Below are 14107 nucleotides of genomic sequence, written 5' to 3'. Positions count from 1 at the left end.
GGGCCATATCTGATTATTGTAAAACACCCCTGAGTGACACCTAGATATCAAAGTGCAAGTCAAAAGATGTGAAGAGCCAGTCACATGAACAGTGTTACACCCAAGAATGGTCTAAAATAACAGGCTGTAAAAAGGATGAGAAAAATTCTTTTTAAGGACTTCAGTGTGCATTAGATAGATCGTCTAACAAAAATCTTTCCTCACCAGACTATTTTGCATTTTTGCATATTATATGCTTGGTTCAGTTCAAAGACAAGAAAACAAATACAATAAGATGGAAACAGTTTATCTGCAGAGCACTCGTTCTAGCAGTACACACGGAACTGTTTGTTACCAACATGTAAAAATCAAAGGAAAATCCAGCATAGAATGGAACAGTATTATGAACAGGAAAGTTGCTACTCACCATCTAGTGGAGATGCTGAATTGCAGATTGGCACAACAAAGAGACTGTCACAGATAAGGCTTATGGCTAGTAGGACGTTCATCAAAAGTATGCACACACGCAAACGCAACTCATATGACTGCAGATTATTTGTGACAGTCTTTTTGTTGTGCCTATCTGTGACTCAGCATCTCACTATGTGATAAGTAGCAACTTTCCTTTTCATAATATTTTTACTAGCTTGTGCTTCATTCAGAAGTACAACATACAAAATGATCAGACTAATTCCTACTAATTTGAGTGTTAGCACTTTCTTCTGCTGATACATTCAGTTCTAATGAACTGTATGCCAGTTCTAATGAACTGTATGCCAACAGGTATCTTCTCTTGGCAGTTGTACACAGCCAAGTCTAAAAACTGGTGTACTTTATGAGCAGAGATATTTGTCAAAGATTTGATTTAGGAAAACAAACTGCTTAACTTACAAAAATCCTCTTGTGTTAACCCAACCCCAAGGACCCCTGTTCAAGAAACAGTATTCACAAGTTGTTAGAGTGAATGTTTCTTAAGCAACCTTCATTTTGGGGGAATTAAGCTTTCTCAGGATCTTTTGTATGAGCGATTTGTAGGTAGCATTATTGGATTTCACTGAAAGTCACTGTAGACAAATAAGATACTAGATTACTACAACAGCTTCTAGTGATATAAATTTTTATAGTAGGAAAAAAATTACCTTCTGATTTGCTTTATACAAAATTTGTTGCTCATCAGGTGTGCTAGTTTCCACACCAAAAGCTGAGCATCCCAAAGCTTCTCTGCATTTTGTAATTTTGTGACTTGATATCCCTAAATAAAATTGCATCATCTGTTAACCACCCCAGAGTTAAACGCTGTCTGGCAGACTAATAATTTATTTTGCATCCTGTATCACCACCATTATAATAGGAATTTAATCTAATCTACACTTATGAGAAACAATTAGTAAATGTGCAAGTTGCTCTCCTGTCTGCAAAGTTTGAGACAGCAGGATGGGTAAGGCACTGGGCTCAAATTCAGAATGACAGGGGTTCAGCTTATGTCCAGAGTAAGGTGTTCGTGTTTCCTTAAGTAGTTCCTGTTTTCTTAAGAAGCCTAAAGTAAGTGCCAGGATGATTCATCTGTAAAAGAAGCTGCTTGTTACTCTTATTATCCTCCTCATACACCCTTCGCTCATTCTTGCTAAGTCGGCCTTACACAACAATCTCCCTTTATAACTCCAAATCACATTTCGAATAATGTTGAAAAGTTTTTTTTGTCCCTGACTTCCTCAAAAAGTTTCCTTTATTGCAGCTTCAGATGCTATGTACTTACTCCAATCACTTTGAAAGGAATTAGTGCAGTCAAATATTTGCTACAGTCAAGTTATGTACATCGATAATTGTTTTATAAGTAGTGACATTTAAATATGTAGTATTGTTTACTCTGTGAAGCAGTATAAACAAGAATACAGCAAATTTTCGCACCATTTACTGGATTTGGTTACAAAGTATTTCATTACTTTTGTGTGTTCTTGTACTAAATTAGAAAGCTTGTGTTAGCTGTTTCATGATTATTTGTAGATTGCATGCAGTAGTTGTCAAGTCACCATAGTGGAAAGTAGTTAGCATAAAGATTAGTTGCAACTCTTCTTTGCTGTAGGCAAAGACATTTCATGTATATGGAGCAAAAAAGCTTTATTGTGAAATAAATTGTTTGCCATAACCTGAGTTAGAATTTCAGTGAAATATACACAAAAATGGAAACCAAAGGGATGGATGTGTCTAAACATCATTTAAAATCACTGTGACTGATCCTATGTTGTTAGCCTGGCATTCACATTGCAACTGTTGTCACAATAAAGTGACTTTTGTCAGTAAGGAAATACATACTGGGAATTATTGTTCTTTATGTTGAAAGATATACCAAGTATGCTTCATTTTGTGACTGTTTGGTTTAGTCACCTATGGAAAAGGTTTTAACATTAAAATTTTTACTGGCTTGATATTTATTATTAATGTTAATCATGTTTCTGGATACTATCAGGTCCAACACTACTAACACGTACCAAATTAAGTGGTTTAATACAGTTATGGACAAGATAGAACAGACCAGTGATTAATGTTAACACCAATCAAGAAAAGTTACAGTTATCCATACTTTCAGTGATAGGTCAAGAAACACAAAATATAAAGTAATTAAATTCTTAAATTCTTTTAACAGTGTTGACGCAAACAGAATTAAAAATTGCCGAATGTTTAACAAATACCACATGGTCACCATATAGGCAGTATTAAAAATCAGAAAAATGAGGTCAAGGCATTGCAAATGTATGAGTAATGAATAATTACAGATTTCTCTGAACTTGTGTCCTATTATTAAGTCAATTGGCTTAATATATGCTCCCTGGTAAGCTCAAAATGCAGTAACAGTTAAATGCACTGTGTTGCCACATTAATCTGCAGCTAGATTTGTAATATATTTCAGGTGCTTTCTATGAGCGAGGAATTACGCCGTGCACTGTATGCCAATAATTCCACCAGTATTGACTTGGAATTTACATTGCCAGAACTTTCGGGTACAACAGAGATTTTGTCAGAAGAGCACAGACGCAAACTTTGCAGGCACTTGCCTGCCCGAGCTGAAGGTGAGTGCTTCTACGCCAGATTTAGTTGTGTAGTGTATTGTCCTTAAAAAAGTTAATTTTTCAATGAAACCTCATACTTCCTGGCAGTTATTCAAATGTTAAAAATTTGACTTCTACTTTATGGTTTTGAAAATGATAGTTTCTGGTTTCATATATGAATTTTCTTGGCTTCCAAAATATTTAGTGTCATCATACATTGCTATCAGTAAATTGTACACTAGTGCATAGTACCTTCAGTATTTACCTTAGCAAATATGTGAAGTACCATAATAATCAAAATGTTTTGATTAGAGCAATGGAATGTACAAAATAGTTCTTACTGCAATGTTTCATAAAAGGTGAGTATAATCTGTTAATTTGCAAGTAAGGAATATTCTTCTCCAAAGAAATGTTTTTGCAGCACTTGACCTCCTGCTGCCTATTCTCATGTTTCCTGTCCCCAAACATTCATAATCCTATAGTTCTTGTCGTCCCACCTTACTGCTTCAGAATTGACTAAAACTCTGACATATTAATCAGAACAACTACATCATCATTTACTAATTATTCAGATTTAGCTACCATTCCACTTCTTGTTCATGAACCTCTTTCAGAGGCAGCTATTTTGTAAAATATTGATGAAATGATTTGTTTCAGGGTATGTGTGGACACTTGTGTTCAGTACCTCACAACATGGTTTCAGTTTGAACTCAATGTATCGGAAGATGAACAGGTTGGAGAGCCCAATCCTCTTAGTTATAGAAGACACAGAGAATAATGTGAGTAAAAGTATTTGTCTTACATGATGACAGTATTGATTTGGCATTTTTTCCAGAAAAAAATAATCGTAAATTTTCAGTTTTTGTAGGGAAAGAACCAGGTCTTTTGAACATTACCCATTAGTGATTGTTGGAATTTGAAGGTGATAAATTATACCCACTTCAGTAGCAAGTGGAATAAATGATCTTAATGTACTGCAAGAGTTTGAAGCACTCAATTTGTATGACAGTGCTTGAAATATTTTTCACAGAATTTGTTATTATGTAGAAACTGTTCGCATGTTCGTTCTCTCTCTCTCTCTCTCTCTCTCTCTCTCTCTCTCTCTCTCTCTCTCTCTCTCTCTCTCTCTCTCTCTCTCTCTCTCTTGTGAAGGAGAAGGCCCTCTGAATGCAGTCATGAGACTTTTAAAGTGTTACATAACCTCTGAATCAATGTCTGAGGAGACTTTCTCTTTCCATCAGTAGTTGTGCATATAATTTTTTGTTCTAGTTACTGGTCTGCACAAGCTACAGTCTACATCAAATACACATCCACATTGATCCTGTATGTTTTCTAATGTCAGACATCTGTTTTCCACTAGGTTGTCATCTCAGGCTGTGTGTCATGCCACCTCCATTTCATTCTCATTATGCTCATAGTTAAGTCATACTTTTCATGATGTTTGCTTTTTGATCTCCCTCAATATTTCCCAACTGCATATCTCCATTGATTACTGAACAGATCTTAATTTTTAAATGCTTATGGCCTTACAAGTACATATCTCCGACAACCTCGCTAGAATAAGAAAATGTTACTTCATAGTCCAGGGAATGTAAATGATGGAAGGAGGAAAGATAAAAACTCCCTGTATAGTTCAGGCATTGCGTAATCAACAAACACAAAAAAGGCTGTAATCATTGCTAAGCTTTCAGAAAATATCCTCCTCCTTAGTTCGCTACCCCAAAATAGGCAGTATCTCATTTTATGCCATTAAAATTGTCCTACATTCCATTAAACTGTTAAGAGCATTAGGTTTCGCAATTTTTTTTGTCCTTAAACAAAAGATAACAGAAGAGCTCTTCTTGTTGTCTATTTAGTCAAACTCTGTGTAGTAAAGTTTGGGGGGAGGGGGAATAGCTGGGTTTGTGCCATGACCTCAAGCTGTTTGCCTTAATTTCCTCAGTCCACTACTCCTAATACTTTTTCACTTGGAGGGAATGCCAGTGCCAAAGAAACTCACTTCTGGCATTAAGACTTCAAATAAAACTATCCACGATACCAACCAGGTAATTCTTGAAGTGTTTAAGAGAAGAGGGCTGTGTGTGTCTGCAGAGTTCCAGCAGTATCATGCAGTGAAATATTTACCTTTTATTTTAATTGAATCAACTGTGGATTCTTAGTGAAACATTGTAAATTAACTCATAAAAGACTTTTTTTGCCTTTTTCACTAATTTTACTATTGAAACAACTTAGGTTGTTGCACAACCTAGGTTTTGGGTTATAAGCCCATTTACAAGTATATTACTGATTCCAAAGATGATAATGCAAAGATAGTCATCTCAGCTTCTTAATGTATCGATCCCAGGCTTAATGGGAAATTACTTCAATGACCATTTTTGACAAATATGGAATTACACAATTCCGCAATTACACTAATGTGACTAGACCTAACTAGGAATAAAGTTAAGCATCAGCCAAGAACTTTGTATAGGTTGACTCCTACACAGAAGATAACAGCAACCAGCCACTTTTTATAATGCTATTTATGTATCTAACAGCACCGTTACTGGTTTCGAACCGACAGGTTGATTTTCAGATGGCTAGTTTGTGTTTTACAACTTGATTTAGCCATCTGAAGATGAACCTATGAGTTAGACACCATTAACAGCACTGTTTCAATAAATAGCATTATAAAAAGTGGGTGGTAGCTGTAATCTTCTGTGTAACAGTCAGCCTATATTTTGTACACAGCCACGGGCTTAAAATCTGTTTTTGACAAAATAGCATCAAGAACTTTGTATCTACTAATGTATTGAGGTGCAGAGTTTGACTTCTATCTCGAAGTTGTGATATCATCTGAAAGAGGTGAATAATTGACTTGGGTTTGCCCGTTTAATAATAGGTATGGGGATGTACACATCCGTTTTTTCATTTCTAAAATTTCTAACTGGTTGAGTTTAGCCCCGTTTTCCTCTCTGTGTAAAACTTATACACCTGTTATGTATTTGTGGTTATTGTTAAGGCAATGTTCCACAAAGGCTGAATTGGGTTTCTTCAATTTCCAGCTTCTGTGGTGTTCTTTAAGCCTGGTGCGGATTGACCTTCCAGTCTGTCCAATGTAGCAAGACTGACACTTGGGCATATGATTTTATAAACCCTGCTTTTAGTGATGTCTGGTTGTTTGTCTGATGCACTGAACAAGCAGCTACCTATTGCCTTCAAAGTGTTACTTATCCTGTTTGATATTTTCACTATAAAATGTAATCTGCGCCATTTCTTTTCATCTTTTTTTGCCTAGAATTTTGTCAATGACTTTAGGATCAAATTCCTTATTTAAAGTTATAAAGTTAAAGTAACAGTAAAATAATTAGTGAAACAAGACAAAATATTTGTTTGTTCAGTGAATTTACTTATTAGGTTCACTGGTGATGGTAAGGCAAAAGAGTTAAAGAAATTTGCCAAATTAGAACACTACTGAGCTGCAGTTGGCAGCATTAAGATTGGGAATAGAGTAGATGGCTGGATTGTCATAAAACCTACTAAATTAAGCAAGAGGTCGTAGAGTTGTTGCAAGTCTATCAACGTTGATCTAAACTTTCCAACACCTTCAGTATTCTATAACTGTGGGCAAATACTTTGTAAATAACACAAAGTGTTCAGGCAGGAGCTACTTGGGATGACATCAGGCATATAAGTAAGAATGCTTCTCACAGTGATGTGAAGATGGTCACTATTTGAGTGATACAGGAAGCCCTGTAAAAAGTATTCAGTGGTATGTGGAATCTTGAATAGTTGCTCATTAAGCTGGATCAATCGCACAGTGATAAGAGTAATGCATCTCCCCATCATGCATGATACACAGGATGATCTATATGTGTGTATTTCTGGTCAGCAATTACTAACAAAGTTAACAAAGCATTTCCTGTGAAATCTTTGTGATTTAAAGAGTTTTCAGTAGGCCTTTTTAAGGGGTAAATATTTTCAGTCAGAGCTGACAAACAAATACGGGAACAGTTGCAACAATTAATGGGGAAAATAAAATAGCAGCTTCAACAGCACATAGGGTAACTTCGTTCATTTTTGTTCATCAAATTGTAAAAAGCTCCTAACATAATAACAGAACATACATTTAGATTTTTCTCGTCTACTTTGTACAGCAGAACATTGTTCGGAAGTCACAGAAACTAAGCAGATGTGCATAGTATGATAAAAATCAATGCCATATTACTTTAGTACAAGGGGAAAGGATGCAGTTGTGTACAAAAAAATGTGGAGTAAAGTTCCACACAATACAAGTAGTTGACTCTTGCATTGGACAACTGAGTGCCATTCTTCAGCAATAGAGCTGATTGATATCTCCAAACATGAAGTATTTTCCATTCCATCATGCAGTTAGTGAGGGAGTGCTAGTAAGACCTAACAGAAGAAAAAACTGGGAAGTAATTTATGATGATCAAAATTTGATTTCATGTGTAATAGTTTTCAAGGGCACCTGGAGTTACAAATGCCCAACATTTGTTCCTGGCAGAAATATTCCCAACAAGAGTGGGATGATATAATGCAATAGTGATTTATCATTGATTTCTAAATCCAACTATAGTTTGTAAAGTAGTGTTAGATACATTATCACAAACATCATTTTATTTAAGGCTTATTTTTAGCTGATACTCTGCAGTAAAGTTCACCACTGGTACTACTGCAGAATTTGGTCACAAAAAAACTAAACTCGTGCACTACACAAAAAATAAAATTCGTCCAGCCATAGTTTTCCCTAGAGGAAATAGAGGGAGACAATCCTCAAAGAGCTGCAACAAATAGAGATAAACATCAACAAAGTACAAGCAAATTATGGGAATGTGATCTGTACACTGTATTAACAATAAACTATAACTATAGTGGCTATTTGTGATTGTGAGAGAAAGATATGTTACCTAGTAAATTAGTGTCGTTGCTTTCAAATGTGCTGTTGTGTTCTCAGTTACATAATATAATTACTGTTTCTCCCTTGTTGATGGCTCAGTGTTTCCTTGGTTACAATGACATTATTTTCAAAGGAAAGAAAGCACAGGTAGTTAGGAGACTTATTAGATATGAAACAAACTGTGTAAGGCAAATAATATTAAACTATCTGATTACAGTAGCTGTGAGACAATGAAATTACATTAAAGTTACGAAAAATAAATACTGTGTTAAAAGTTGGAGATGGAAATATTCCAACAACAGGATATTAATAAAACATTACTGTAGGAAGACTGTGTGATAGGTGATGAAAACACATTTGTAGAATAACAGTAGTGTAGTTTTTATTTAATATGTGTCAAATCTGTTAACAGGTATTTGGTGCCTTGACATCATGTGCCCTGAAAGTGAGTGACCACTTCTATGGAACAGGAGAATCGCTTCTCTTCAGATTTACACCAGAGTTCCAAGTGTTCAATTGGACGGGAGACAATCTGTATTTCATAAAAGGCAACAATGAAAGCCTTTCGATTGGAGCTGGCGAGTAAGTACTAAAATTGAAACCATTTTTAATTTATAAGCTATACATGTAAACAGCATGCTAAGAGCATTTTACTCATTCTCATATCCACAAGCTAGAGTTTTCTAGATTTCCTTTTATATATTTGAATCTGTGAGCATTCTCAGTACTTCCACGTTCCTGAGATAATTTTTTGTTAGTTTTTTCCTCACTGCTCATAATGTTGCAGTTACATCTTTTGTTAAATTTTTCCAGCAACCTCCCTGTACCATGTTCTACTTAGTACACACATGTATAAAAAGCAGTATGTACATATTCCAGTATGTATGCAAAAGTTGTCACAATACTGTCACAACATTAATTACAGAGGTTTACAGGAGCATAATATTTATATCATAGATTTTAAGAAAATTTGTCCAGTTGTGGGAAGGGAGGGGCTTGCAAACACTTTCACATTAAAGTGTCTTGTTGCTTTAAATAGTACGCTGTTGTAGCTGTAGCTAATAAAACTGGAATAGTAATAACTTCGGAAAAAGTATTTATTAATACACAGGTAAACTGCCACACATCTTGATTATTGGATTTATTACTGCCAAATCTCTTCAGATGTTCATTGCCCAGGTGCCAACATGTTAAAAGCATGGGACTCCACTCCACATCATGTAGCTTTAAGCTTGCAGCATGTTGCTGTCAGGTCGATGAATATCTGAAGAGGACCAAGTCTGATGAACAAAACTAGTAACAAATCAAGTAGTCACAACTTGTGGCAGTATATTTGTACATTCATGACAACTGCTGCATTCACTGCAGGATGTGTTAGCATTTGCTAAAAAAAAAGTAGTTGCTTTCTTGCTTAAAAGCAGTCCTCGCAAACATGACACAACCCTTCAACTCTCACCTAGTAAACTCCCTCTTCTTTTATGAAAAAGTCTTGGAGACATTACACTCAGTTGCAACTAAGATTGTGATGGAAGTAACCACATATTTTCTACATCAGGGTATAAACACCAACATCAGTAAATCCCAGTTACTAACACTTAAAACAACTGGTTCTCGTGAGGCTGAAATAAACAATATTTGTGGTGTTACATCAGCAGAAACAGATAACATTAAATTTCTTGGTGTACACTTGGACAAAAATCTGAACTGGGTAAACGGCATTACTAATTTGTGTGAGAAAATTGGCAGTATCTTGTGAGTTAGTTGGCAAAAATTGTGCCAATCCACACACTAAAAATTGTTTACTATGGAACAGTTAATTCATTCCTTAATTATGGTACTGAACTGTGGGGTTGTGCGGCAGACCTGCACCTGAACAGAATATTAGTTCTACGGGGAAGAGCCATTAGGTTAAGGCATGGACTAAAATCCACAAAGTCCTGTAGTGAAACTGTTGTCCAACATAAATATCTAACAGTATATTCTTTGTATTTGTATAAACTTACTATACTTTTTTCTGAATAGTAAAAAGTAAATAAGCACAGTGATACACACAATTATGATACTAGAATTAAGGGGAACTACTTCAGGCAGAGGACAAAATTAAAAATAACTGACAATAGTCCTTATATTACTGGGCAGATATGGTTCAACAAGCTGCCACAAGTGTTGAAAACTTGTGAACCAAAGCTGTTATAAAAGAACTTTAAAGCCTTCTTAGTAAATACATGTTTGTCTTCATTCAGTGAATTCTAACCTGCTTGCCCTCTCTTGTAACATCTGATATAATTAGAATACCAAGACAAATGTATGTACCATAACTGTATGTAAATGTTATGTTGTATTCTACACAACCTATATATGTCGTTCGCAAAAGAGATCAGCTTGAAGGCGTACGTGCAAAAAATATAAAATAAATAATCAATCATTCAGAGGTTGATTTTAATTTACATTTACGAGATCAAGTAAATCCGGTTTATGCCATTTATTAACTAACTTCATTTTCTAGTCTAGTTCTTGGCTATTCCTAATTATTAAAGTTCTCCTTAGTGCAAAGATTTACACAACCCAATTTGTCATATTAAGTGGAGTTGAAAAATAATTTGCTAAAGCCTCAATGGAAGGACGGTCAGGGAATAGGTGTTCTCCTTTGGTAAAATGTAGACTTAGTGCTTTGTTTGTGGATTTTTAAATATTTAAAGTCTGTTTCTTTGTCTCTTTTCAGTGGAAAATTTGGTTTATGGTTAGATGGTGACCTCTATCAGGGGCGGACAGAGCCTTGCAGTACTTACGGAAATGAGCCTTTGACGCCACAGAAAGACTTCGTTGTGAAGACCTTGGAATGCTGGGCTTTCATCTGAACAGTGCTGCTGAAAGTGCTCAGATTCTAGGAATGCAAACAGAATGACATTTGAAAATACTGAATGCATGTTTCTGCCAGCTTTATTTTGTAAAAAGTGTAATTGAAAGCAACTGCTAACATGCAGTTTTATTAAAAGTTTATCCTTGATAATGGACTGCATGATCTGGAAAAAATGTGTGGAGTCACCAGGCTCCAATAACAGCTTTGTTTGATAGACAATATGTTGTTTTGTATTTTTGTGTGGAATATTTAAATACTAGGATGCTTTTATGTATCATGTAGAAGGGTGATATTTCTTCCAAGAAGAATAATGGAAATTAGTACAAGGATAATGCATAGAATTTGTACAGTGTACATAAATTGTAACTCTGTAGTCTGGTAAGTGTACAGTTGCTGTATAAGAGATTAGTCAGGTAATTTCTGTCTGTGAAATAGGAAATGAATTTGTAACAGATCACTCAGAATTATTGAATAACAGCTGGTGAGATATGCAGTGCATGGTTATACTTAAGAGCAGACTGTTTTGGTCAGTTAGGCTGTTGAACAGTGAGTAATGAAAGTTGTCAAGCTAAAGTGAAATGAAAGTGAATTAACCATTGTTCTGGAAGATGATTTTTTAGATTGCAGATGATTACACGAGTTACTTTTAGATCAATCTCAATTAATTGGTACTTGCAGAAGGTGAACATTCTGTATTTGAAAGAGGCTAATCTATAGAAGAGTGAAGACTATTTCTTGATGTCAATGAGGAGTAACATTTCAAGCACACTTCAAATTGTGTGTCTTGCTAATTGTATGAAATCACTAAAATCAGACATTAGAAACAACGAAATTTAGTGTATCACATATCACAGTAAAAGTTCGAAATTACCAGATTTGTATGAACTTAAATTGTGCTGCTCTGAATATTTTATTTAATAAAGACTGGTGCGAAGTTACCATTCATATACCAACTGACTGATAACTTGGAAGCTTTTGATGAGATGGACAGTACAGTTACCAGTAATTTTTTCTGAGATCTGACACTGTTCTCTCAGTGTTTCGCATTTGGTAAAACTTTGTGTTCATGGAAATATCTGTATTGATTTAAAAAAGAAAAAGCCTGTTCAAAAAAACTTCATCAAAGCAGTGGGACTGTTAAACCACAAATTGTCTAAAACAATTTTAAATTATCGACAGATACAAAATAGAAGTTTACAAATGCCATATATGCACAAAAAGGCATTATGTTCTATTAGCAAAATAAAAATTCAGTATGTAGAAATGGTCACAAAAATGACAAGTATGATGATGAAAATGTGAAATATCATAGTTTAGATCAATATATTTGTATGACACTATCCTTCAATATATTTTTTCTGTATTTTGCTGGAAAATGTAATCTTAAATTGCAGTAAATATTATAATCTAGAAATGTTAAGAACTGCTCACCTCAGAAGAAATGTGGAAAATACAAAGCATTCTGCGGGCAGCCTTGATATTCGATTAGTATTTAAAATGGACTTAATGCTTTGGGCTTGCCAAACCATTAATGCATACAACGGATACTGTATAAAATTGTTAGTGTTGCCTTAATTGTGTGCAAATGCAAATATGTTGAATATGTGGGAGATGTGCTGTTTCCTGCTTCATTGTTGCTGTGTGTGAATGAATGTGGTATTTTATTTTTTTACACTGATGTAGTGCTGTTTTCTGTACTTGTTTTCTGCCATTATATTCATAATAATGTACAGTGAAAATAATTAAATTTATTCTTGCAGTGGCCATAAATGGTTGCTTCATTTGCTTTTATTTTCCTTTTGAACTTGGTTTCAATTTTTTTGACTAGTACAAAGTGTGTAAATGAGTGATTATTATCTGATCTTCAGATAATTACACATGCAACATGATTTTGCTTAGACATTTCTCAGACTGATTTACACATGCAGCAACCAAACTTACTTAGACCAGTAACCCTTGCTCTAGAACTGTTCGCATACAGAACCTACACATACAAAATATCAGCTTTGGCATGCAGTGCTAGAAATTTAGCTGTAGCCTTTATTTATTTATTTTTTTCTTTTTTTTCCCTTTTTTCCTTTTTTCCCTTTTTTTTCTTTTTTTTTAGTTTTTGCTGCTTTGATAAATGGGTAGTAATGTCTCATCTCAAGTTCACATAGTTGTAGAATCAGAAAAGTTTTGATATTAATTCTCGCATAAATCACTTAATTTTCTGCAAAGTGCTAATGTAAAAGTTATTGAAGCTAGTATTACTGCCAGATTATTTTTATTTTAATGGGTGTTTTTTTTCCAACTCAACATTGCTTCAGTCACAAGTGTGTGCATGATTGTGTCTTCTTATAAGAACTCGATACTCCTTTTTAAGATTTTTGAAATTCATAGAGCCTAAGTCTAAGCATGTTAGACTGCATATATGTTTATTAGGCAATTGTTACAAGCTATTTAGTTTGTCACTGGATGTTGACATTTATTTGGATAAAGTAATGAAAATATGAGAGAGGATGTTACAGTGCTTATTTTTTGACATTAGTTGTTAGAGTGACACACTACATTCCAAAACTTTCAGATTATGTAACAATCCTTTTAAGAAAAGGGTGACATATGATAACAAACCTGGCATGCTCTGGTGGCCGATGTATTACCAAGATAACTTGTTACAGATCAAGGGAAGATATGTGTAGCGGACAGTTATTTTACTAGGGCTATAATTATCCTCAAATATTCAACTTTAGGATTATCCTAATTTCTACACCTTTTATGAATGTCAAAATATAATTGCTAATTTACAGAGTGATAAGGTTCTGTAGTTTGTTCTGCCCATGCTGTCTTCAGGCACTAAATGAATGACTAAATAAAAAAAAAAGTACACACACATCGGAAGCATGACTGTGATGTGTAGAATTTCTAGTGAATCTGAATGTGATACATTTGTTTCTGCACTTGTGTTGTTTACATAGTTATTAAAGGTAATGGTAATTAGTATCACATGCACAGCTGCCTGGCTGAACTATCAACATGAACCAGTTATTTATTTCATTTACACAGCTTTGAAATCTTAGATCATTATGAAATGGCAAAATGGAACAAATTTTGCTTCATTCACTGTTAGTTATTCTGGTAACAGCTAAAAGAAATTTGTTTACGAGTAGGTAAAAGATACAGCAAGTGTTCAATTATTGACAGAGCTGCCACATTGTAGGTGCTAAACCTTATACATTTTTGTCAAGTGAAATGTAAGTTTGGAGTAATTTTGATGGTGATGCAATGTTCATACTCTGCCTTTCTTAACAAAGACTCTTGTTGCAACTTGTGCTGCAACAT

At 34.7% G+C, this 14107-nt stretch overlaps 1 protein-coding gene across 10 annotated transcripts in view; it reads left to right on the top strand.

The window, feature by feature from the left end:
- The window catches only part of LOC124776660 (nuclear receptor coactivator 7), a 703675-nt gene extending 691119 nt beyond the window's left edge, over positions 1 to 12556 (top strand). For all 10 annotated transcript variants that reach the window (XM_047251761.1, XM_047251757.1, XM_047251755.1 and 7 more), the window contains 4 exons: positions 2888 to 3047; positions 3684 to 3805; positions 8339 to 8508; positions 10649 to 12556. In XM_047251761.1, coding sequence (XP_047107717.1) covers positions 2888 to 3047; positions 3684 to 3805; positions 8339 to 8508; positions 10649 to 10784 — 588 coding nt within the window. In that variant the 3' untranslated portion in view covers positions 10785 to 12556. The remainder of the gene's footprint in view (positions 1 to 2887; positions 3048 to 3683; positions 3806 to 8338; positions 8509 to 10648) is intronic.
- The last annotated feature ends 1551 nt before the right edge of the window (positions 12557 to 14107 follow it).

The sequence above is a fragment of the Schistocerca piceifrons genome, chromosome 2 (assembly GCF_021461385.2).
Source record: "Schistocerca piceifrons isolate TAMUIC-IGC-003096 chromosome 2, iqSchPice1.1, whole genome shotgun sequence".
NCBI lineage: Eukaryota > Metazoa > Arthropoda > Insecta > Orthoptera > Acrididae > Schistocerca > Schistocerca piceifrons.
Note: the sequence above shows the minus strand (reverse complement) of the source record. Positions and strands in the feature narration are given on the sequence as shown.